Source organism: Mytilus californianus, unplaced genomic scaffold (genome assembly GCF_021869535.1).
Source record: "Mytilus californianus isolate M0D057914Y unplaced genomic scaffold, xbMytCali1.0.p SCAF_5, whole genome shotgun sequence".
Classification (NCBI taxonomy): Eukaryota; Metazoa; Mollusca; class Bivalvia; order Mytilida; family Mytilidae; genus Mytilus; species Mytilus californianus.
Genome location: NW_026262701.1, coordinates 48,195,445 through 48,218,580, shown reverse-complemented (window position 1 = coordinate 48,218,580; position 23,136 = coordinate 48,195,445). Strand labels below are relative to the sequence as shown.

Below are 23,136 nucleotides of genomic sequence, written 5' to 3'. Positions count from 1 at the left end.
ATCTAAACACATGGGATTTATCTTTTGAGAGATCACTTAACAAGTAGTAAGGTTAAAGGTCAATGTCAACCTACAAAAGCATTAAAACACAATCAAACTCTTTAAATAGTGCCAAAAACACATAATTTGCCTCTTTGTACATGACCTTGACCTTTGACCTTGACCCCAATTTCAAGGTCATGAAACAAGGGCCTCAAATCAAAACACTCTAGGTCTCTACTATATATTGTTAATAAGTTATATTACCATACAGCTAATATTAGATATAAAAGGGGCGAAAACTCCCATTAAATGTCTACGTACCCTTTCAACTAAAATTTATGTGTTACGACATGTCGCAACTAACAATTCTGTAAAAATATTTTGTCGATATCTTATACAATCTCTGAAAATAAGTGATAACAAGCCAAAATCAAAATTTAGAATATGACCTTGACCTTTGACCTTGACCTTATTATCTTTTTTTTGGACCGAGGACCTCAAATCAAAAGACCTCAGGTCTCTATAAGTTATGGTTTTTCAGTTACAAATGCACATCACTTATATCAAATGCATAAGGGGAAATAACTCTCATATGGAGTCACCGGATAGCTTCGGTCAAAATTAATCAAATCATCCTGAGGATATAACAAGCAATTTGGTAAAATAAATTAGTCGGTTTCTTATGCAGTTGCGACGTATAAGTAATAACAAGAAAAACAGTGTTCGGGGAGGTAACTCTTACATCGAAAAAGTTTTTGGTTACGCGGTGTCAGTTTCAAAAGCGTATTAACTGTTCGATATCATATACCATATGTCTAACATATGTCTTGCGAAACAAAAAAACAGCGAAGGAAAAAAAATTAGGCGGAAGAAAAAAAATAATAATCAGAACAAAACCAATAGGTCTTTCCACGGAAAAGTGGAAAGACCTAATAATCAGAAGAAAACCAATAGGTCTTTCCACGGAAAAGTGGAAAGACCTAATAATAATAATAATCAGAACAAAATCAATAGGTCTTTCCACGGAAAGGTGGAAAGACCTAAATATCCAAAAGATATTTAGATTTCAGTAAATATAATCTTCAACGAAAGATAGGACTAGTGTCTTGACAAAGTGTCAAGCTCTAATCAGTCCTCGGTTTCTGAAAGTTGAATCTGGCAAACTGGACATATAAATGCTTTCACTTAAAAATAGGCAAAGCCCTTTTTTTTTATTTCTTTGTTTAAACTGAATAATACATCAGATTGAGACATACTTTACAGTGTTTTCTGACAATCCGTTAAAAAACTTTTAATGTTTAAACAGCTCAGCATCTTCTAAAATGCTAACTTACAAATTGGAAATCTACACAAATAAAATATCATCAAAATTTTTCTTATACTTTTTCTAGTCCCCTACCGACGAAGTCGAAGGGGACTTTATGTTTGCACTCTGTCCGTCTGTCCCTCTGTCCATCTGTCCGTCTGTCCATCTGTCAGTCTGTCCATCTGTCAGTCCGGCAAATCAGCTTTCCACACTTTTTTTCTTCGTTCTTGAAGATATTGATTTGATATTTAGTATATAGTTTTATCATGACAAGTTATAGATCAAGTTCGAATTTTGTTCTGGTCTGATGATTTAGTCCAGAGTTATGGACCATAACTCTGGACCATTTCTAATGTTAAGAGTACTATGTTAAACCATATCTCTGTACAAAGGGAGATAACTCATTTTATAAAAGACATTCTTTGTTAAATTATTTGAAGAATTTTTTGGCAGGTTTGTTTGTTATTTAGTATGAACTAATTTTCTGAATGCTATATATATATAAAAAAAAATTATGAAGAGAAATCTTTTAACTAGATAATAATCTATTTTTATTAATGTATATATTTCAATACATTACATTACATTGTGTGGATAAAAGTTGTTGACATTTTATAGATAAGTTACAAATCTATATTAGTTTGTGACAAATGAAAGAAAAAATATTTGGAACTTATGGCTTATATAACACATTTTAGCAACCTTTGACAACCCTTGGTAAAATCACGATATATTCAAGCCCCCATGAATTATTTCGATTCTAATAGGACAAATACGGCAATTCTTTTGGATCGAAGCGCTCTAGGTGAAGGCATTATTTGCCGTTCCCATAAATAAATGCACTATTAAATAGACGTAAAAGAACTGGGCAAACTGAATAAATGGCATGCTTAAACTATTTACAATGACATATTTAGATAGGTTTGGATGAATCTAAATGATAATTGTACTTATATGTCTTATATGTATACAAAAAATGGCTTATATAACACATTTTAGCATCGTTTGTTTACGTTTCCTTGTTGTGATGATTTTCGGGTTCACAAGGGTGTATTTTCCCGTAAAATGCTTATATTCTTACGTCATCGTTCTATGACGTCGGGTAGCTCATTCATAAAAAAGCATATGACGCGGGAGTACGATCGGAACAGCCCAAACAATATATTCATATTTTACCACGGGTGTGTACTCAAAGCGTTTGAAGAACGTCATGTTAGAATTGATTGTAATTTGAAAATAGATATACACTGTATTACATCATATCTAATTTTAGAGAACTATTAATCATATCTAATGTTTTTTTCATCATGTTTATAAGATATTGATTGATAATTGGTATATAGTTTTATCTTGACAAGTTACTGATCAAGGTCAAATTTTTGTTTCAGTCTAATGATTTTGTGCAGAGTTATGGTCCTTGGACTTGAAAAATTCACTCTTATAAGCAGTTTTCCACACTGTTTTTAGTCATGCTTGAAGATATTGACATGATATTTACTTTTTGTTTACACCATGACAAGTTATAGAACAGTGTTCCAGTATAATGAATTTTTACCCTGTAGGGGACTATGTATTGCAATGCAATACTCTCAGAATGCTTGTTTAATCCTAAACTGCTAAATTGTACTCCTGCAGAAAAAAATATGCAATATGGTATATTGGGAAAGATAACATTTGTATGAATTGAATATTTTGTAGGGAGTTGGTGGTACTGTACAGTTTCCTAAGAATTTCTTGAAACCAGCTTTTGAACATGTAAGATCACATGGAGGAGTTTGTATCTCAGATGAAGTAAGTTTAATGATCCATTATTCCAGAAGATGTCTCTAATTTGTTCCATTTGCATGAGTTGTCTTTCTTTTAATGGGTTATTTTATTTTCTTCAGGTAAATTAATTGATGAGTGATGGATTTCTCTTAGGAGAAATTTAAAGGTCAGAACAATGACTATTGTATTCTTTCAATCGAACAGTACATTGTCTAAAAGTTAAATTGACACAGGTAGTGCTACTCAAAGTGGGGAAATGTTTTATTTCCTTAGCAATGACAGAATTTCAAATTGCTCAACCATTTTATTCTATGAAACATTATGCAGTTCAGTCAGAATTTTCAGTAAACTGCAATAGGTGGACAGCAACACTTACAATCCAGTCACAGTAATTGTTTGTCTCTCACAAATCTGCAAAAAGGGCCCTTGCTGACATGTCAGTTTTCTAGTATTGAGTAGCAAGTGTTTTATAATTAAAAAAAAAAAGAAGAAAACAAATATCTCGGATAAATAACTATATAGATGTCTTAACACATGTACAAAATGCTGGTATTCTATATGGAAATTATATTTATAGAGAGTTTTGCTACCTACTATATATGTTATTAAATTATTTGGAAAATGTTCATTCTGTTTTTATTATGGAAGACAAATTATCTGAAATTAGTTATTTCTTGTAAGCAAATATTTTATATTTAAGGTGCAGACTGGTTTTGGAAGACTTGGAACTCATTTCTGGGGATTTGAAACTCATGACGTAGTTCCTGATATAGGTATTGTATTAATCTATTTATACTTTTTAGAAAATGGACATTGAAATTATTTAATAGAAATAATAAGCATGTATTATTTATTATAGAAAAAAGTTTTACTGAAATTTAACTGGAGGCTCCCAAGGAGCCTGTTTCGCTCACCTGATATTTTTGTTTACAATTGGTGCATGAAATAATGCAACCATTATACTTTTGCTTTAGTTTCACAGATATAAGCCAAAAACTGTATTTTACCCCTATGTTCTATTTTTAGCCATGTAGGCCATGTTGGTTGGCAGGCGAGGTCATCGGACACATTTTTAAAACTAGATACCCTTATGATGATTGTGGCCAAGTTTGGTTAAATTTGTCTCAGTAGTTTCAGAGGAGAAGATTTTTGTAAAAGATTACAAAAATTTACGAAAAATTGTTAAAAATTGATTTTAAAGGATTTTAAAGGGCAATAACTCCTTAAGGGGTCAATTGACAATTTTGGTCATGTTGACTTATTTGTAGATCTTACTTTGCTGAACATTATTGCTGTTTACAGTTTATCTCTATCTATAATAATTTTCAAGATAATAACCAAAAACGGCAAAATTTCCTTAAAATTACTAATTCAGGAGCAACAACCCAACAATGGGTTGTCTGATTCGTCAGAAAATTTCAGGGCAGATAGATCTTAACCTGATGAACATTTTTGCCCTTGTCAGATTTGCTCTAAATGCTTTAGTTTCAGAGATATAAGCCAAAAACTGCATTTTACCCCTATGTTCTATTTTTAGCCATGTAGGCCATGTTGGTTGGCAGGCGGGGTCGTCAGACACATTTTTAAAACTAGATACCCCAATGATGATTGTGGCCAAGTTTGGTTAAATTTAGCCCAGTAGTTTCAGAGGAGAAGATTTTTGTAAAAGTTAACGGACGATGAGGGATGACGGACGCCAAGTGATGAGAAAAGCTCACCTGGCCTTTCAGGCCAGGTGAGTTAAAAATGTATTGGATTACTCATATTTTGAAACTCAACGTTATGTTGTTTAATTTTATTATCCATGAGATTACAAAGGCTATCGTCTATCAATTAAAGTTGTTCTTTTTACCAGACATTTATTTGCAAGTTAGAGATGTAACAGATTTTATATAATACACAATTAAATCGGTAAAAGGTCCTTATAAAATTTCGTCACCATGACCTACATTTCAATTATATAACTAAATGTGCTCTTCTTTATGTGATCCCTTTTTTGTCTCTTGGTAGCTTGCACACCTTAAGTGCACAAGGTCATGGCTTTAATCCATCCAAAGGTCAAACCAAAGACTTCCTGAGTAAGCATGCAGCATTTAGGAGTAAGAGCAAAGACTGATGGTCTTATGGTCATGGTCATGGTAGGGTGACATTTCTTCCTTGGAATTGTTACTTTGTGAACTAGCATGTTAAAAATACAGCTAAGTGTGTTGATCTATCACAAGCAATGGTTCATATTCATAGTCATATCACATCAACTTGTTCTCATCCTAATATGCATGAAATATTTGCCACTGGACATATAAAACCTATCCTTCGTCATCTCCATTATATAAAATTGTTTAGGCAAAATTATATTTATATTCTTAATTTGAATAGCATAATGTTTTACAGTAACCATGGCTAAGGGTATTGGTAATGGCTTCCCATTAGCAGCTGTTGTCACTACTCCAGAGATAGCTAAACATATGGGAACAGCTCTCCATTTCAATACCTATGGTGGTAACCCAATGGCATCTGCTGTAGGATCAGCTGTTCTTGATGTGAGTATAGGAAAGTTGTTGTTTATATTTTGAGGTTAAAAAAGTCAAATCATTTGACATTTTTGTATGCATCCATCTAGTTTTGCACACAGGCCAATTAAGCAAATGGAATGATTTAAATAGATTTCCACTTCGTATTTTGACCCCTTCTCCCTTATGAAAACCTATGGTCATACAACCATAAGTCAATGTTTTCATGCAGACAATGTTGTATTGATCCCAACACTGCTGAATTCTAATGCAATTATTTTGTATCAATGGTTCTGATTGGATGACAGTAAGCGTAAAATTCTCTATCTCCTTGTCTGTAACTAAGGAAGCCAACATTTTATGTATTGACATGTAATTTTTACAATAATAAGCAAAAAAACTCACATGTTGCACCTAGTCATCTTCTTTTTATCAAATTTTATTACATTCTGAAGTGGCCAAGAAGCCAGAAAACGCCCATTGTTTACGTTTGACGCCGGAAGCATACCTATGACGTCACCTAGTTTAGGGGCCAAAGAAGATAACATCTTTTCGCGGAATTTTCTTTAATGAGAATTTTACACTGAAATAATGATTGAAATTGAATTATGTACTTGTTTTGCATTAGAATATAGATAACTTTATTGTATTTGAAGCTTTGCAGACGTCCATCGGTAGTTTTACTGTTGCAAATACCCGTTTACCTGTCTCCGCTACATGTCGCCAGGTAAACTAAATTTGCGACAGTAAAACTACCGATGGACGTCCGCAAAGCTTCAAATACAATACAGTTATCTCTTAAATGTTTAACATTATCAGATGAATTTTGTGTATCAAATAAAATAGGGCACAGAAAAAAGGAACTATCTCAAAACTAAAGAATTGAAAATTATTAATCTACAGTTATAAAATTTTGCCTCATTAGTCCATTGTTTAAATAAAACATAGGGTCACAGACTACGATTAATCAATCTGAAAGTAAATAAAAGTAGAAGTGGGGTATTACTTCAATGAGACAGAAACAATAAAACAAGAAACTAAAAGGTGTAGATCCAGAGGTCAACATACGATCTTCAAAAATAAACAGGTGTCTGTGCAATATGTAAAGCACTAAATCTTCAAAATCTGAAAAGTCTGAAGTTACATATTTTTATTTTGTTGTGATTCTCACACAAAGCATGCTTTTAAACGTTGAACAGACCACCAGAAGCAACGAAAAGTTGATTGAACTTTATGTGCACAGTAAAGATTCATTGTGCCGAGTGAACTTGGTCTTAAAAATTGAAAATCTTTCATCCAATCTGCTTGACATTTTCAGTTATATTTCTTCTTTTTTACACTGCCGCTTGGTACAGACAAAGACCTCTATCTTGTTGGAGTTGACATAGCAGAAATGATTTTCGATTACTAATAAATCGAATATAAAAACATCTGACCAAAGTTTTCAAACAATTGACAACTGTTTATTTCTTTTGACAGTAAAGAAAAATCTCGAAGAAATACAAACGTGGGTCATTCCGGGTTAAAATATCCGAATGCGGGAGATTCTATACTCCAGCATGGGAGCAGACCAGCAAGTGGGAGATTTCCGGAATTTCTTCGTTTGCGAGGGAGACTCCCACTCAAAACAGGAGGGTGGGCAGGTATGCCCATCTTTCTATCCATTAACCAGTTAAATTGAACAGAAGTCTGATGAAGATGTAGAATACAATATTTTACATTATTTTAACAAACAATAATAAAAGACCAACAATAATTTTTCACAACATAAATTTCTCTTTTTTAAATCATTTTGGCCAGAGACATATATACACAGAGATTGGCAACTGTAACAGTGGTCAGCGAAATCCAATTAAAAACACGCATCACACGAGACTTTAACGAGATCGCCATTTTGCATCTGATCATGACAAGTTCACCACCGCTTCGATTTTTATTTTACATCAAGCATTTCAAAACAGCATAATGTAAGTATATATTTCAATTTCGTAAATTGTTTACCTTGTTTTATTCAGTTTGTAGTAATTGTTAGTTAAAATATTGTGACAATTAACATTTTATTGTGGTCAATAATAAGGGGAAAGCTTGGCCGACATGGATGTTATGAAAATTTTTTATTCGGACGTATTTTTCATTAAAACCTTTTCATTCGAAAAGGAATAAAACCATTTATGAGATGAATCACTTTTCCCAAGACATACTCAGCCCTGCTTTCCTGAACTGGAATTATTCATGAATATTCCAGAATAATTCTAGAACATTCATGAATAATATTCATGAATATTCATGAATATTCAAGGTTACAATTCATGAATATTCATGAATATTCATGAATGTTAAATGGCACCTTGCATATACATGAATATTGTATGAACTGAATAACCAAGAATTAACATGAATATTTATCTACAGAATATTCTTGAATGTGAAAAAGGATGTCCATGAGTATTGATAGTGGAATACTGACTAAGGATAACCATTACTGTGAAATAAGATGTCCATGAATATTGAATGGTTGAATATTCTAGAATAACCATGAATGTGAAGTAATTTTCCATTAATATTTTAGAACAACCATGAATGTGAAATATCCTTGAATATTCTAGAATAACCATGAATGTGAAATATCCTTGAATATTTTAGAATAACCATGAATGTGAAATATCCTTGAATATTCTAGAATAACCATGAATGCGAAATAGATGTTCTTGAATATTGAATGTAGAAATAAATTTAGAATTCCATGAATACAAATATGAGGGGCAGAAGGTCTTTCTCGAGCTTTTATTTTTGCAGGAAATCAGGATTTGACCTTTAAAATGCAGTTCTAAATATATTTTGCTATTTTTGCATTCTTGATATAAAATATTTAAAATATTAAATGACATTTTAATTAAGAAAATCACTTTAATGCCCCTGGTGATGGTGACTGACCCTTGCAAAAATGGGTCAGGATATCACAAGATATCCCCAGCAGGATAATCTTGGGAAAAATCCCAGGGCAATCTTGAGATAATCCTTATCCTGAGATAGGGTTAAACATGGGACGGTATTGGAACAAGGATATTCCAGGGATATCCAGAGACCATCCAGACCATAAATATCATCATGATCATAGTAAAGAATCTTGTGATAATCCTGTGCTTAGGATTCATCAGGTCCTGGTCTCAGGAAATTATCCTGATGTCAGGATTTACAGATTTGCTTGCATTAAGTTGGCCCTGGGATAATTCTTGGATAATCCTGAGAATGTCCTTAGTTCAGGACCAATAAAATGACTTAATGTCTTGCATGTATTCTATAAGGAATTAAAAAATTTGAGTAAAATCTATTTTTTATGCACAAATTTGTTCTTTTGCAAATATTTTCTTTTATTAGTTTAAATGCATATTCCTCATTATAAGGTAGATGAATATTGCCCTTGTTGTATCAAATCTGTCACGTATATATAAACATTGCGGCATGAATTACATTGTATTGGCCATGTTTAATATCTTATTTCAATGGCTGTCAAGTTCCCATTTAAAAAAAATGTACTTGTATTTAATGTCAGATCCTTAAACTTCCATCAAAATTATAGATACTAGTACTACTAGCAAACTTGTTTGCCATTTTTAATGGCTGCTTATATTGTTAAATTACCCATTAATATGGTACTCACCCCACCCCTCCTCCCCATGTTCTCTAACACCTTCAAGCATTTCATTGTCTTAATTGTATTTAGATACGCAGTTTTCACCATGGCTTAATGATGCTCGCTGTTCAGTTTCAAATATTATAATATTAAAAATGTGTGTCAGATATAAAGGATACATGTGAAGTTCTCCTCCATTCTGTAATTAAATTTGCTGTCTCTGTACTTCCAACTAGTATTGCTGAGTAAAGGTAACTGGAATCTGCATGCAATCCGTTTACTTTCAAAATTGGCAGCTCCATTTAATCATTTAATCCCCTAAAAGTATAAAAAAAATCCACAAAGAATCAATTGTTCTAGACATTTTGAAGCAATAAATTCAATAGAAATATTATTGCATGTTTATACAGTATACATTGGAAGCCATTTGGAATCAAATTAATTACCCTGACCCTCTTTTTTTATCCCCTGAAGATAAAAAACTAGCGACTTATTATTTTCACCAAATAACCATTCACACAATTCAATTAAATTTTTACATATCTACCAGTTATGCCTGTTATGTGACAACAAGATTATTCAATGTTGTTAAAAATAAATATATTTTTCAGTTTATGCAGGAACATATATATACACCTTATCGCTATTTTTCCGCCATTACTGGATATCACACAGGTTCCCGTAAAATTTTGACGTCATAAAACAAAATATCTGACGCCACAATGGAAAAGTGATTGTTGTTGACGTCAAAAGTTCAAGCGGCCGGGTCAGCCGGGAATAGGGATCATTCGTAATATTTCTTCCTGTAGACGTCGCTGGTGTTCCATAAGTGGTTGTCGGAAACGTTTTAATCACTTGGACGCTTGAATCGCATTACGTTGCACATGTTTACATTAGTAACCACAAATTATCGACACTCGCTAATTTCACCAACCTAAGCTTCAAAATTGTTGTGTCCCCGGCTGCAATTATTCTGAAGGGGGACCACAGATTCCCAAAAGACAATGAAATTCTTTTGAAATGGAGAGAAGGCATCAAGAGAGTTGATCCACCCATCAAAAATATCTAGCCTTCTAGGGAAACCCGGCGGAAAAGTCGACCAAGTTTGCCATAACCAGCTGATAACCATGTCATGCCAGGAGATTATATAACAACAGGATTAGGTTATTATGTATTTATATTTTTCTTATATTTAGTACATTATTAAACCTCTTTGTTTTATTTTTTCTCGATTAAACAGCCCAATAATTTGACAGGTTATTATTTATTAAAATAGGGGGATGACACAGGGATGTATTTTATTCTTCAAATATACCCTCACACTTTGCAAGTTTTTTCCTAGTCTTCACACTTTGTAAGTTTTTTCCTAGTCTTCACACTTTGTAAGTTTTTTCCTAGTCTTCACACTTTGTAAGTTTTTTCCTAGTCCTCCCACTTTGTAAGCTTTTTCCTAGTCCTCACACTTTGTAAGTTTTTTACTAGTCTTCACATTTTTTCACCCTTTTACCTTTGATTGCATTGTAAATAAGAAATAATAATTATGTTGTGCACTTAATTATAGCAAGTGAAATATATTTCCCTGACAAAACAATGCATGAAAGGAAGAGAACTACATATATTGGGAAATATGACAATCCCTATATTGCATTCTAAAAAAAACCATGGTACACATGAGCATAATTTTTTTATTTGTTTGTCGCAATAAAGTCTGAATTTTCTAAGGACTTTACATTAAACTTATGGCAAAAGCTGTGTGAACAATTTTTTTTAATTCTTCAAAGTTGGAAATCAAGAGTATTTTTGTGAGAAAAAAAACATCACACACATACCCGCATTAAACGCTTGTCCTTTATGAATGATATAAGAAAAATTTTGAACCTGCAGTTTATTAAATAACATGATGCTTTGTGGTTTCCTGTTTTAATATTTCAGAAGCCATCATGGATAACAGACTTTTTACCCAACCATGAAGTGATGGATGGGATACATCTTTATGTTTGAAATGAATTCATGGTTAAAATCCAAGTGGCTGCAAGTGCGAGGATCAATACTTCTGTCAGAACCAGATGTAAAAAAAAATTTGACAAAGGTGACAACAAATGGCAAATAGTCATTAGTGGAATTATGGAACAGGATTTATTTACTAGCCAAGACAGTTCGATCCTTATATTAACACACAAACTTTTCTGAAAGGGAAATTCCAACTAGATCAGAAGAAAGTAGTTTGTGATAGAAAAGTGTCATCCAACCGAATTCACATTAAAAGAGTCCTTGTATTGTCTAAAAGTTACACAAGGGTAAAACTTAATGCCCCTCCTTCGCTGTGGCAGGGGAATAAAAAATCTGAAACATGTAATTCCACGTGGAAACTTCTAATTCAACTTGGTTCCAGAATTATCTATGTTTGCTGTGTTCTTTCTAATCTCATAAAAATACATTGTAAATAAATATGCATAAAAGATGAAATGGATTTACATGCAATTGATTTTATTATTTGTTCTAATGTGGTGCTGTTTCACCACTGCTTTCCCAGTTAGCACCAAAAAAAAATAGAAAATGTTGAAAAAATATTGTAGAAAAATATCAAACTCATGCAAAAATGTATGGCGTTAAAAATATTTTCAAAACATTTTCATGATACTTTTCAAACATCATTAAAATGTTACTGAATTTTGATGACAATGTTTGTAAAATGTCTTATAAATGATTTGAATGTGTTTGTTAATCAAATATCCCTGAAACATTTGAAAAACATATAAAAATTCATTTCTGCAGGATAAAATGTTTTGAAAAAGTTCAAAAAATATTTTTTAACAAAATGTTTTAATCATCTTCATATTCTCAAAAAATCGTTAAAAAAATCATTTAAATGTTATACGAAATATCATTATAAAAATGTTTTCTAACATAATCTTTCAAGTCCTTTTATAAAATATTCAGAATATAATTGAGAATGGAAATGGGGAATGTGTCAAAGAGACAACAACCCGACCATAGAGCAGACAACAGCCGAAGGCCACCAATGGGTCTTCAATGCAGCGAGAAACTCCCGCACCCGGAGGCGTCCTTTAGCTGGCCCCTAAACAAATATGTATATTAGTTCAGTGATAATGGACGTCATACTAAACTCCAAATTTTACACAAGAAACTAAAATTAAAAATGATACAAGACTAACAAAGGCCAGAGGCTCCTGACTTGGGACAGGCGCAAAAATGCGGCGGGGTAAAACATGTTTTTTGAGATCTCCCCCCTCCCCCCATACCTCTAGCCAATGTAGAAAAAACAAACGTACAACAGTACGCATAAACAATGTTTAATATCAGAGACAGATTTAGGAGTGGGGTGCCTTTATGGCCCTTATGGAGCTACATTTATGGTTAATCCAGATTTTTTTATTACTCTCAAAACTTTGTCTAGTTTGGGGTATGATGACCCCTTTCTATGCCCCTGCAACTGAAAGTTGGGGGTAGGGGGCATATTATTTTACCCCGGTCTGTCCTTCTGTCTGTCTGTCCGTCCGTCCCATTATTGGTATATAGTTATTCAGCACAACTCCTCCTACAGTTAGAATCCTAGGAAGTTTTCACTTTGATGTCTGTTTGTACATATATTGAAGATGTTCATGTGGTCAGGGTTTTGATTTTTATTAATATTTGCTCTTTTGGGAGATACAATGTAGTTGAACTTTGTCATTTTTGGGGTATAAGCGGTTAAATGTTATAGTTATTTTAAAATAACACTTTGCATCTACGGGGGCATCAATTGTGTCTCCCAGACACAATAATATCTCAACGAAAGTCCTACATTGACTTTGTTTTAATACAGTTACTTCAGAGTGGAGTGGGGGGGTCACTTTATTTAGATTCAAAATCCTGGATCAACATTTGAGAAAACAACTGCCGTCATACTGATCTTTACCCCACATCTCCTTTTACATTTGTCTGCATGCTGTTGATGCCGGCTTAATCTACATATATTTTGGCTATTTTTGTCGGGTTGATGTCTCATTGACAAACCCCAATATTTCCTGTCTTAGATATCAATTTTATTGAATAGTCCATTTTTTTGTATTTTGCACTGAACACATATGAAAAAGAAGATGTGGTATGATTGCCAATGAGACAACTCTCCACAAGAGACCAAATGACACAGAAATAATTACAACTATAGGTCACCGTACAGCCTACAACAATGAGCAAAGCCCATACCGCATAATTTGTTTCACTTGCATAGAGGTATTAATTTTTTCAGATTATAAATATCCTCATGCATTTCATTTGGTCCAGCATTGAACAAATTTTTTTCTTAGAAGTGTTTTTTTATCTTTTGTTTGATCATGTGTAGCATCTGTCATTTTCTGTCTGAACAGCTTTTCGATGGTTTTTTTTGCTGTCTTGGTCAACAATACACAAGATAACAACAATAAGAAATGCAAAAATTTTATTTAATTTTGTCATTTCACTGTTCTTTTTCATTTTTTCTTTTGTTCCATTCTTTTTATTTCTCTTGACTTCTGCTGGCTTCTGTAAAGAAAATGTTAACAAATTAGTCCTGTTGTTTAGTGAGTAAACTAGTGGAGATAATTTAAATTTCACCAAATTACACAAGAAAATTTTATTTTAATCCAGTCTGGTTTCATAAAAATTTATATTGAAAAGCGACATCTAATCAGTGTGGCTGGATTCGGAAGGAATATTCATAGCTATTAGATATGCACGTACATCTGTGGAGTTTCAGGTGTATTATTATCATACGAGTCTGTAACGGTAGAGTTCACCAGTACTAAAATAAAACTGTACAGTACCATTTTTCCAACTGAGATTAGGTCCTGTAACCTTTACTTGGTCTTAACACAAATACATTTTTGTGATATAGATTGAGGCTATAAAAGGATAAATACCTTCACACAATCTGCTCCTCCAGAATGTTTTGAACCTAAGCTTATACATTTTGGCTCCTCTAATTGATTCCACAAAAGATAAAAAAAAAAGAAAAAATATCAAATAAAATACAGTCAAGAAAAAATCACATTGAACAAGTCAGCTACAAAGGTCACAACATTCAAAAATGAAAGAAAATTCAAACAAGAAAACTAATGGCTTGATTTTAAATTATAAAATAAGACAATAAAAAAAACAAATATATATGTATATATATCAGAAATTAACCAACTATAACTACTAGATTAAAGGCTCCTGACTAGGATTGACACATTAACAATTATCTATACTTACAAAAAATGTATCTGGCCTGGCCTGAAGGGCTAGCGATTAATCACAGGCACTTGCCTCAGAAAAAATTTCCTATATGCCTTAATATAACACGTGTTATATTAAGGTATATAGGAAATTTTTTTCTGAGACAAGTGCCTGTGCTATTAATCATGAAAACTGTATAATGAATATATTGTCTTTCATGGTTACAAATATCTATCAGTAGAAAATGTCTGCAATATTTCACTATTTTATATTACTTTACTAACTAATACATTGTTGATGACGCTGAAAACAGCATACCTAATATATGCTATGTCTTGATTTTGGACTCTGTCAAGGCAAGACAAAAAGGAAAGAAATCAATGATTCAAGTTCAAATATATTGATGGATTGTTGGAATCTTAATGTCCAGTGACAAATATTTAATGCATGTTCCAGCCAAAGTTTAATTAAACAAGCTAAGGAATGGTTTGAATTTTTTTAAAACATGTAGGTACAGATTTTTTAAAGTACTATTACATAGATTAAAATGTTAGGATTACAAAGGAGGTTTCTGCTTGCCATGAAATATTTGAAAAACAAGATATCAAGTGGATTTAATGGTATAACTAATAAAATTTTGAAAAATTCTTGTATGCTGAATGTTGGGCATGATATGTATATAAAATTATGAAACACTACTTTTTTCTTAAAAATTAATAAAATTTTCTCTCTAGCAAGAAGTTCTTATTGGAGAGAAAATTTATTTAACCCATATTCAAAGGAAGATGTTTTAATAGCCCTTCAAACCATAGAGGTATAACCCTTTTTACTAGTTTAGGAACATTTTTTTCTAGAGAATAATAGTTTAGAAAACTATTTAGAATCATATAAGATTATCTGCCAAGAACAGATAGGATTCAAAAAAAGGACGTAGAACTATAGGGACCACATTTCTAAGTTTAAAAAATATTTAGTTGGGTTAGTTTTCATAATTATTTTCTAATCAATTTTGAAGAATTTGAAATTATTCCATATTTAAATAATTCCTTGTTTGAACTTGAATTACAAATAAAACTTCATTATAGATGTATATATCTTTAAAATTTCCAAAAATGGCCCCATCATGTTATATGTAAAAAGTTTGCAGAGAAGGGCCTTTATATTTTTTTTTTACAGTGTCTTTTTTTTAAGTTGATGAAGCTGAGACATATTAAAAGATTTAAAGCTTAAAAATGTAGAATCATGTCTTGTTTAAAAGTGGTATTGGGAGGATTTAATACTTTCCTTGTGTAATTGTCCCATTTTCAAAAGTAATAAATTGTTTATATATAACTGGGACTATAATACTATTAGTATAATAGTCCCAGTATATAACAAGTTAAATTTAGTTTTCCCTTGCCCAGTCTGCATGGTTTATATCACATTTCATGGCCAACAGATAATATCTGTATAGAACCCCTATTTTTAATTATTATTATACAAAATCATTTAAATGTATCCTAGAAAGTTTAATTATACATTCATGACTATTTATAAGTTCAGTGGGTTTTTTGTTGTTGTTTTTTTTCTAACTTGGGGTACATGTATTTGTCACTTGGTATTTCACACTAAATATTTCATATAAAATTGCATTTCAAAAGATTATTTAGGGGACATTTCTGATTTGATTTTATGCAACTTGGTACCAACAGCAGAATAATTATTTGTTTATTTTCATTTTCTTCTGAGATAAACATAAATATTATTGTCTATTATAAACAATCTTGCTATATACCCAAACAAAAAAAATTGAGGAACAAATCATGGTAACAAATGATAAACAAATCGTATGATTTCTTTGTGATTTGAAAGTGATAAAATTTCACATGCAAATGAGCTAACAAATCACAATAACAAATCACGAACAAATTGCTTACAATTCATAAGCAAATCATAAACAAATTGTGAAGAAATTGTTTTGAAATCATTAACAAATCAGAAGTAATTGCTTTCCTACTTCAAGCAAATCACAAACAAATTGTTTTCAAATCGTAAAGAAATTGTAAAGAAATTGTTATCAAATCTTTAACAAATTAGAAGTAAATCATATTCCTACCTCAAGCAAATCATAAACAAATTGTTTTCAAATTATGAAGAAATTTTTAACAAATTGTTATCAAATCTTTAACAAATCAGAAGAAAATCATATATTCCTACCCGAAGCAAATCACAAGCAAATCGTAAATAAATTGGCATCAATCATGAATTCACAGATTAAATCATTTACATCCAGATCAAAAATAAGTTCTGCCCCTGAAAACCCCAAACTTTGAAGCGCAATTGTCTTCATTTTACCTTTAATAGCTACTCCTCTAATTGTAAAAAGGAATACTATCTTTGGTTGCGATGAGGGACGAATTGTTCCCTCTGTGTAGGTTTCTCTTCTTTTCTCCCGAATTTGACTATAACGAAATTTGAGAAAAAAAACATAGGCCACCACGTGTACTTAGTAGAATGATGTCGAATAGGTGATGGGTCTTAGTCTTGGTCCAAATCTGCTACATTGTATTATAGCTTTGTCCATTTTGCCCGGGACCTGGTCAGTAAACAACAATTAAAACATTGAACTTGCCAGTGAATTTTGGCTGCTGGCACGGGAAGCTAGTCTTGAAATGAATGTTTTGATCTGTTTACACATCTTTTACACATTTTTTTTTTGAAAATTAATCCTTACAGCACAAAAATATCATGATTATAACGAGATACTGAAATGCACAGTTTCTGAATTTTAAAGGTTAATTAACGTTTGAATAGTATTAGTTGAATATGTGAAATTATAAATAAATAACTGAGATTCCTTACCACCATCATCTTTCATAGACTGAATAAAACTCCTCATCTTGCAACCTTCTTTGTTCAGTTATTATAGAACAGTATTTGAAATTTGAATTTGACCTCAACCAGAAGTCAGAGAGATAGATAAACAAAGAAAGTTTGAATGCATTAATATTTTATTCATTGTAGCAAATTATCAATGAATCACACCAAGATAGCTAACAAAGTTAACAAATTATTTTCAAATCATTTTATATGATATTCAAAGTTAACAAATCATAACGAAATCACACCATTCTAGCTAACAAAGTTAACAAATCTCTTTCAAATCATTTCATACGATATTCTAAGTAAACAAATCATAAAGAAATCACACAAAATAGTACATGTGTTCACATCAGGAGAAAATAAAAACAACTGATGACAGAGCTATGACAAAACAATCAAATACTCTTTATATACAATTCAGCGTTTTTCAACACATTATTTGTAAAAATACAACCATAAATGCCTCCAATAAACGTGTTTTTATATGAAATATATAGCCCAAAAATGTAGGTGACGAAATCTTTTTGGCCATGTACTGTAGCGGCGTTTCCGCTTTATATAATAGAAGAAATCTCAATATTTTTTAAATACATCGTTTACCTTTCTATAAGATCTATAGTTCTGTCTCTTGTGACAGCTCCACGTAACGTTAGTTCTGGAACAGACCAGGTGATGTAATCATCGGATGCCATTGTTTACGTTGTAAATACAGATGCAAGCGTTTTACGTGATTGAAGCGTTCAAGTAACCACTTATGGAACCGCAGCGCCGCCATGCGTGAAAAGTCGTGAATGATTCCTATAGCGATAAGGTGTATTAGATATACTGTTCCCAGGTTTATGCTTTCAGATTTTCTGATGTTGATTTTCTAAAAAAAAAAACCATAAAAAAATCATAGTTCCTCAATAAATTATATTTTATAATCTCATTCTAAACACATGTTAAATTAAATTTTTAATGCACTTATCTGAAAACATCTTCACATGGAATCTTCTATTTTGCTACAGCGTAATCACATTTTGATGACGTTTTTATTGAGTACACTAACGTCGAGGTGACAATCTCGCCCCATATTATATCGGCCAGAAGTTGATCCGTCCCCGTAACGGTATTATAAAAATAAATCAAGGGTGTCGTATAAAAGTATTTGTTACTGGCCAGTTTTTAAAAATAAGAAAAAAAACCTTTAATTTAATCGGCACAGGGTGCATGCGGATGAACTAGTGGCCGCATTATCTAGGACGGTATTTTCTAGGGTCGGACTGTTCAGTACAATTACTAAAAACCACGTGGTCATGACTTGTTTACATAAGTTGAGAACCAAGGTTTTACGATGTCGATCGTTGGCCTATCATTGATCTGATAATTTTTCTATGTTATTTAAATGCCGGACAACAGGTAGAAAATCAGAAACGATCCAGCTTGTCTGGCAAAACAGCCGTTGGCGTTTCTCGGGCGCCCTGTCGTTTTTATCTCGAAAATCTCGGCATTTTTCTGACTTTGAAATACTGTCAAACTGAAATTCGTAATTCTTCCATCAACAGGAAGTTCAGCTAGCTGTGTAAACTGTCAAATTAAGTGACCCATCAAGTGCAGGGCTTCACCTGACAGCTTTGGTGTCAAACACACTGTTAACTAACACAAATAACCTTTGCTTTATGTCATAAATAATTTGTGTATTTCAAAAATGTTTCAGTTACTTCCCCTTTTTTATCACCTTTTCACAATATATTCCTTAAATTTATTGTTTTTTTTCTAAAAAAAAAAATAAAATAAAACAAATTGAATGCAAATGCATATCAGAATATTACTTTTAATTATTTTTAACCTGAAAACACTTAAAATATAATTATTTGAAAATTATTTTTTTCATCTTTACTTCCATTAATTGATCTATCAAGTGCATTCAAATTATAATTCAAATTTTTCATTGATAGAGGACAACTTTTATTTTTAGAAGCATTAAGTGGGGGAGAGGCATTAAAAAAAGGGCATCCAATTTTTCAAAGCAGCAGTTTTTAAGTGGGGTCATTCAAAATATCAGACATAAGGACTTGTCACATGAAATATTCATGATTTTTTTCATCTAATTATTGAACATATTTCCTCAGCCAAAAATAGTCCAAATAAACAACAAAATCCTAGAACAAATTACATTTTGCATCGGTATTATTAATGCAGTTGGTCACTCATAATTCTGAGTCATTATCATGCAGCTTTATTCATGGTTATTCGTGTTTGTCACACAATCGAGAAATATTTTAAGTCCAAATTTCATTCATCATTATTCATCCTTATTCATGTTATATGACTATTAGAAAAATTCTAAGTCCAAACATTCAAGTTTATTCATGTTTATTCATGTCCCAAAAAAAGGTTTCTTTTGTCCCCAAATTAGTTTTAGAAAGAAGAAAACTTCATTATAGTAATCTTTAGGCATTTTAACAATTCTTTTTGATTGTCTTCATACAGTTATTAAGAATTCATGTATATTCCAGTTTATTCATGCTTCTTATTCATGAATAATTTTGACACTGGAATAGAACCCATGAATAAAACTGGAATATTCATGAATATTCATGAATATTCTTCCTAATTCATGAATATATGAATATCATGAAAGCAGGGTGGTTTTGTGTAAATATGTTGAATTTTTCATTAAATCACCCAATGTGATGCAATATTACAATTAAAATTCAGTATTCTCGCTGTCGGCCACGTTCAATTTTTTAAATATAAAGACAAGCCCTGTCCATGTCTACAGTCAATAAACTTTTCCATCTTTAGAGAATAATTATTCCCAGCACATGAATTACTTTCTTATGACATACTGGATTTGTGTATAACAGTTGTTTTTTCCATATTTTCACCAGCTTTGATGCAATTTACAATTAAAAGTGACCATTCAAGCTGTCGGCCATGTTCATTCTCTTCAATACAAAGACAGACACCTCTCCATGGCTACAGTTTATAAACTTGTCCATCTTTAGAGAATCATTGTTCCCAGCACATGAATTACTTTCCTATGACATACTGGATTTGTGTATTTCAGTTGTTTTTTTCCATATTTTCACCCACTTTGATGCAATTTACAATTAAAAATCACTATACAAGCTGTCGGCCATGTTCATTCTCTTCAATATAAAGACAGACACCTGTCCATGGCTACAGTTTATAATTGTCCATCTTTAAAGAACAATTGTACCCATCACAGGAATTACTTTCCCAAGACATACCGGTTTTGTGTATATAAATTGTTTTTTTCATTATTTCCACCACTTTGATGACATTTACAAGTTTATATACATATATATTTACATTCAGTATCTGACAGCATTTTTTTTTTAACAGGATCCTGCATGTTATAAAAGAACAAAGATGTTGATCAAATTTACCTAACAGTGCAGCATACAAGAGATGTAATATCATACATGTGCTGAATATAGGACTCCCTAGCCTTTCTGATTGAAAAAAAAGATTCCCTGGCAGACAGGAACAACTATTAGTGATGACTGTTTTCAAATGTTAGTGCATAGTCATGTTGTGGACCGATTACATGTACTACTATCAATGTGATACTAAAAAATGGTTTTGTAAGAGAGAAAATGACATGTGCTTATCCTGACTGTGAAAGCACCATATTATTGTAGTTCAAATATCATAGTTCATATGCCAAACTTGATGTACATGTGTATGCGATTTTTGTGCAAGTGATGGTGACATCATTGAACTAAGAATAAATACAAGACTCCGCATTCAATCTATTGAATTTGAAACAGAAGTGGCAGTTGTGCAGAGACTATACGGAAAAAAATGCAAATAAATATCTTGTGTTCTACTTCGTTTGTCTTCTTTACGTTTACAAAGTATACATGTACATAATTTTTACATACATGTATAACAATATGATGATGTAGTATGATTGCCAATGAGACAATGATTTACATGTATGACTATCATTGGAAGGCCACTCTATAATATCTTTGTACATCATGAGAATGGAAATGCTACCTTTGTAGCATAAAGGTAGCATAATGTAAAAAAAGGGAAAATGTTCATTTATTCAACAAAACTCCTGTGAATATATAACTTGACAATACTAAAGGCAAAATATTTCGTTTCACAAATTCCTTCCTCTCCTCTGAAAATAACATATTTAATTGTTTACATGAAATGACAAAATGTGTAGAATAAGAAGCAAGAAATGTTCACTCTACTTGTACACTACTAGTCGCTCATATTAGTCATCATCTATGTTTGTTTCAGTCCTTTAGCAATGGTGCTTGTTTATATTTATCTGTTGTGTTGTGTTGTTTCAGTTTTACATGTCCTCATTCTGTGATCACTGTTTCACCTCGCCTATTTTGAAAAATGTTTATGCAAATATTTTCTGCAATAAATTGAAAAGGCACAGCTGCTATGACTATTCAGAAATGTGAGGTATATGTCAATGAGACAACAACCCAACGACAAAAATATTCTTTGCACATCTATGAATGTTTAAGAATTCTTGTGGAGGTCAAAAGTACATAACATGTACTTATATATTGGTGACCTGGTACATGTATGTACCTATTGATGCATTCCGTCCTAAACATAAGTTGTGTGAAGAGACCAAGCAGTTAATATGATTATAAAAAAACTGATATTAAAATGAATTCCTGTATAACAAATTCCGGGAATGAGACACTATTTTATTTAAACCAGATGAAATATTAGTGGTAAAGGTTTAAACAGAAGCAGGAGATGTCAAGGGGCAATACAAAAAGTACAAGGTCATGTAACACATGAAAAAATGACAAATGAAAAGAAAATAACAGCTCACATAGCACTGCACCGAAACATAAACCCACAAAAGATCAGATAAAACTTGTCTACAATTTTAAATCTTTCTAATTTCAAACTCGAGTTTCACTACCCGATAGGAAAGAGTAAAGATAAGGATGTTGCAGTACTTCTGTGGTCTATGAAACAGAACATTAAAATTCTACAGTTCAGCAGAGCATTTTACTGTACTTATGATACACATTGTTTTTAATCAGGGTCTGTGATATTAAGTCTATAAAAAACTACAAATAATGACAGATTTATATTCAATATTTCATGACAGCAAAAATAGTGATTTCGACAACACTGTACATAATGTACTTTCATTTAGGAAATTCATGCAAAGGTTCCACAAATAATGTAATTGTAGGTCAATCAAAAATTAATCATTTAAATCAGTTTTCCACAGACAAATTTCTACTGGCTACATATTTTTTTTTATATAAAAAAGTTGCTTTCTGATTTCTTTTTTTGACATGTTAAATGACTATTTTTGTTCCTGATTGAATACTATAGTAGAATGTAGGACAGTAAGTCACAGGACAAAAAGTCACGGACGAAAAGTCACAGGACAAAAAGTCACAATTCAGTTTTGAGATTATTTTTCTCTGAACAAGAAAACACTAATTTTAAAAATAATTTTTGGATTTTTTATTGAACTATAATATATGAAGCAACTTTGTAATTAAAATTTATTCAATAAATATCAATGATGATCAAATAATTGTTATGATAACAAAATGTCAAAGTGGATTGGCACTTAAATGGCTTCATGGTGCCAAGAAATATATTATTTGCATGATTAAAATTTAATAATTTTTCATTTATCAAGGCTTATGAACAATTTCCTGAACTTAAAAATGAATAAATGTAAAAAAAGATATTATTTGAAGATCTTTCTCTTATATATTCAAACAATTTTCAATAAATTATTTGTGACTTTTTGTCCTATCCAATTTGTGACTTTTTGTACTGCGACTTTCTGTCCGTTTACCCTATTCATAGTAAAGCCCAGTGTTTCTGTTAAAATAAAGTTCTGGTCATGGTTA

At 31.8% G+C, this 23,136-nt stretch overlaps 1 protein-coding gene and 2 long non-coding RNA genes across 4 annotated transcripts in view; 2 read left to right on the top strand and 1 right to left on the bottom strand.

Moving 5' to 3' along the window:
* Positions 1-23,136, top strand: part of LOC127702387 (alanine--glyoxylate aminotransferase 2, mitochondrial-like) — an 80,213-nt gene that overhangs the window by 48,299 nt on the left and 8,778 nt on the right. For both annotated transcript variants that reach the window (XM_052206546.1, XM_052206545.1), the window contains exons 9-11: positions 2,987-3,079; positions 3,756-3,828; positions 5,447-5,595. In XM_052206546.1, coding sequence (XP_052062506.1) covers positions 2,987-3,079; positions 3,756-3,828; positions 5,447-5,595 — 315 coding nt within the window. The remainder of the gene's footprint in view (positions 1-2,986; positions 3,080-3,755; positions 3,829-5,446; positions 5,596-23,136) is intronic.
* On the top strand, positions 7,362-21,096 carry LOC127702390 (uncharacterized). The gene is made up of 2 exons (XR_007982406.1): positions 7,362-7,532; positions 20,612-21,096. It is a non-coding gene; the product is annotated as an uncharacterized LOC127702390 (long non-coding RNA).
* On the bottom strand, positions 13,626-14,472 carry LOC127702389 (uncharacterized). Its single transcript, XR_007982405.1, has 2 exons — positions 14,101-14,472; positions 13,626-13,723 (listed from the first exon to the last, which is right to left on the bottom strand). It is a non-coding gene; the product is annotated as an uncharacterized LOC127702389 (long non-coding RNA).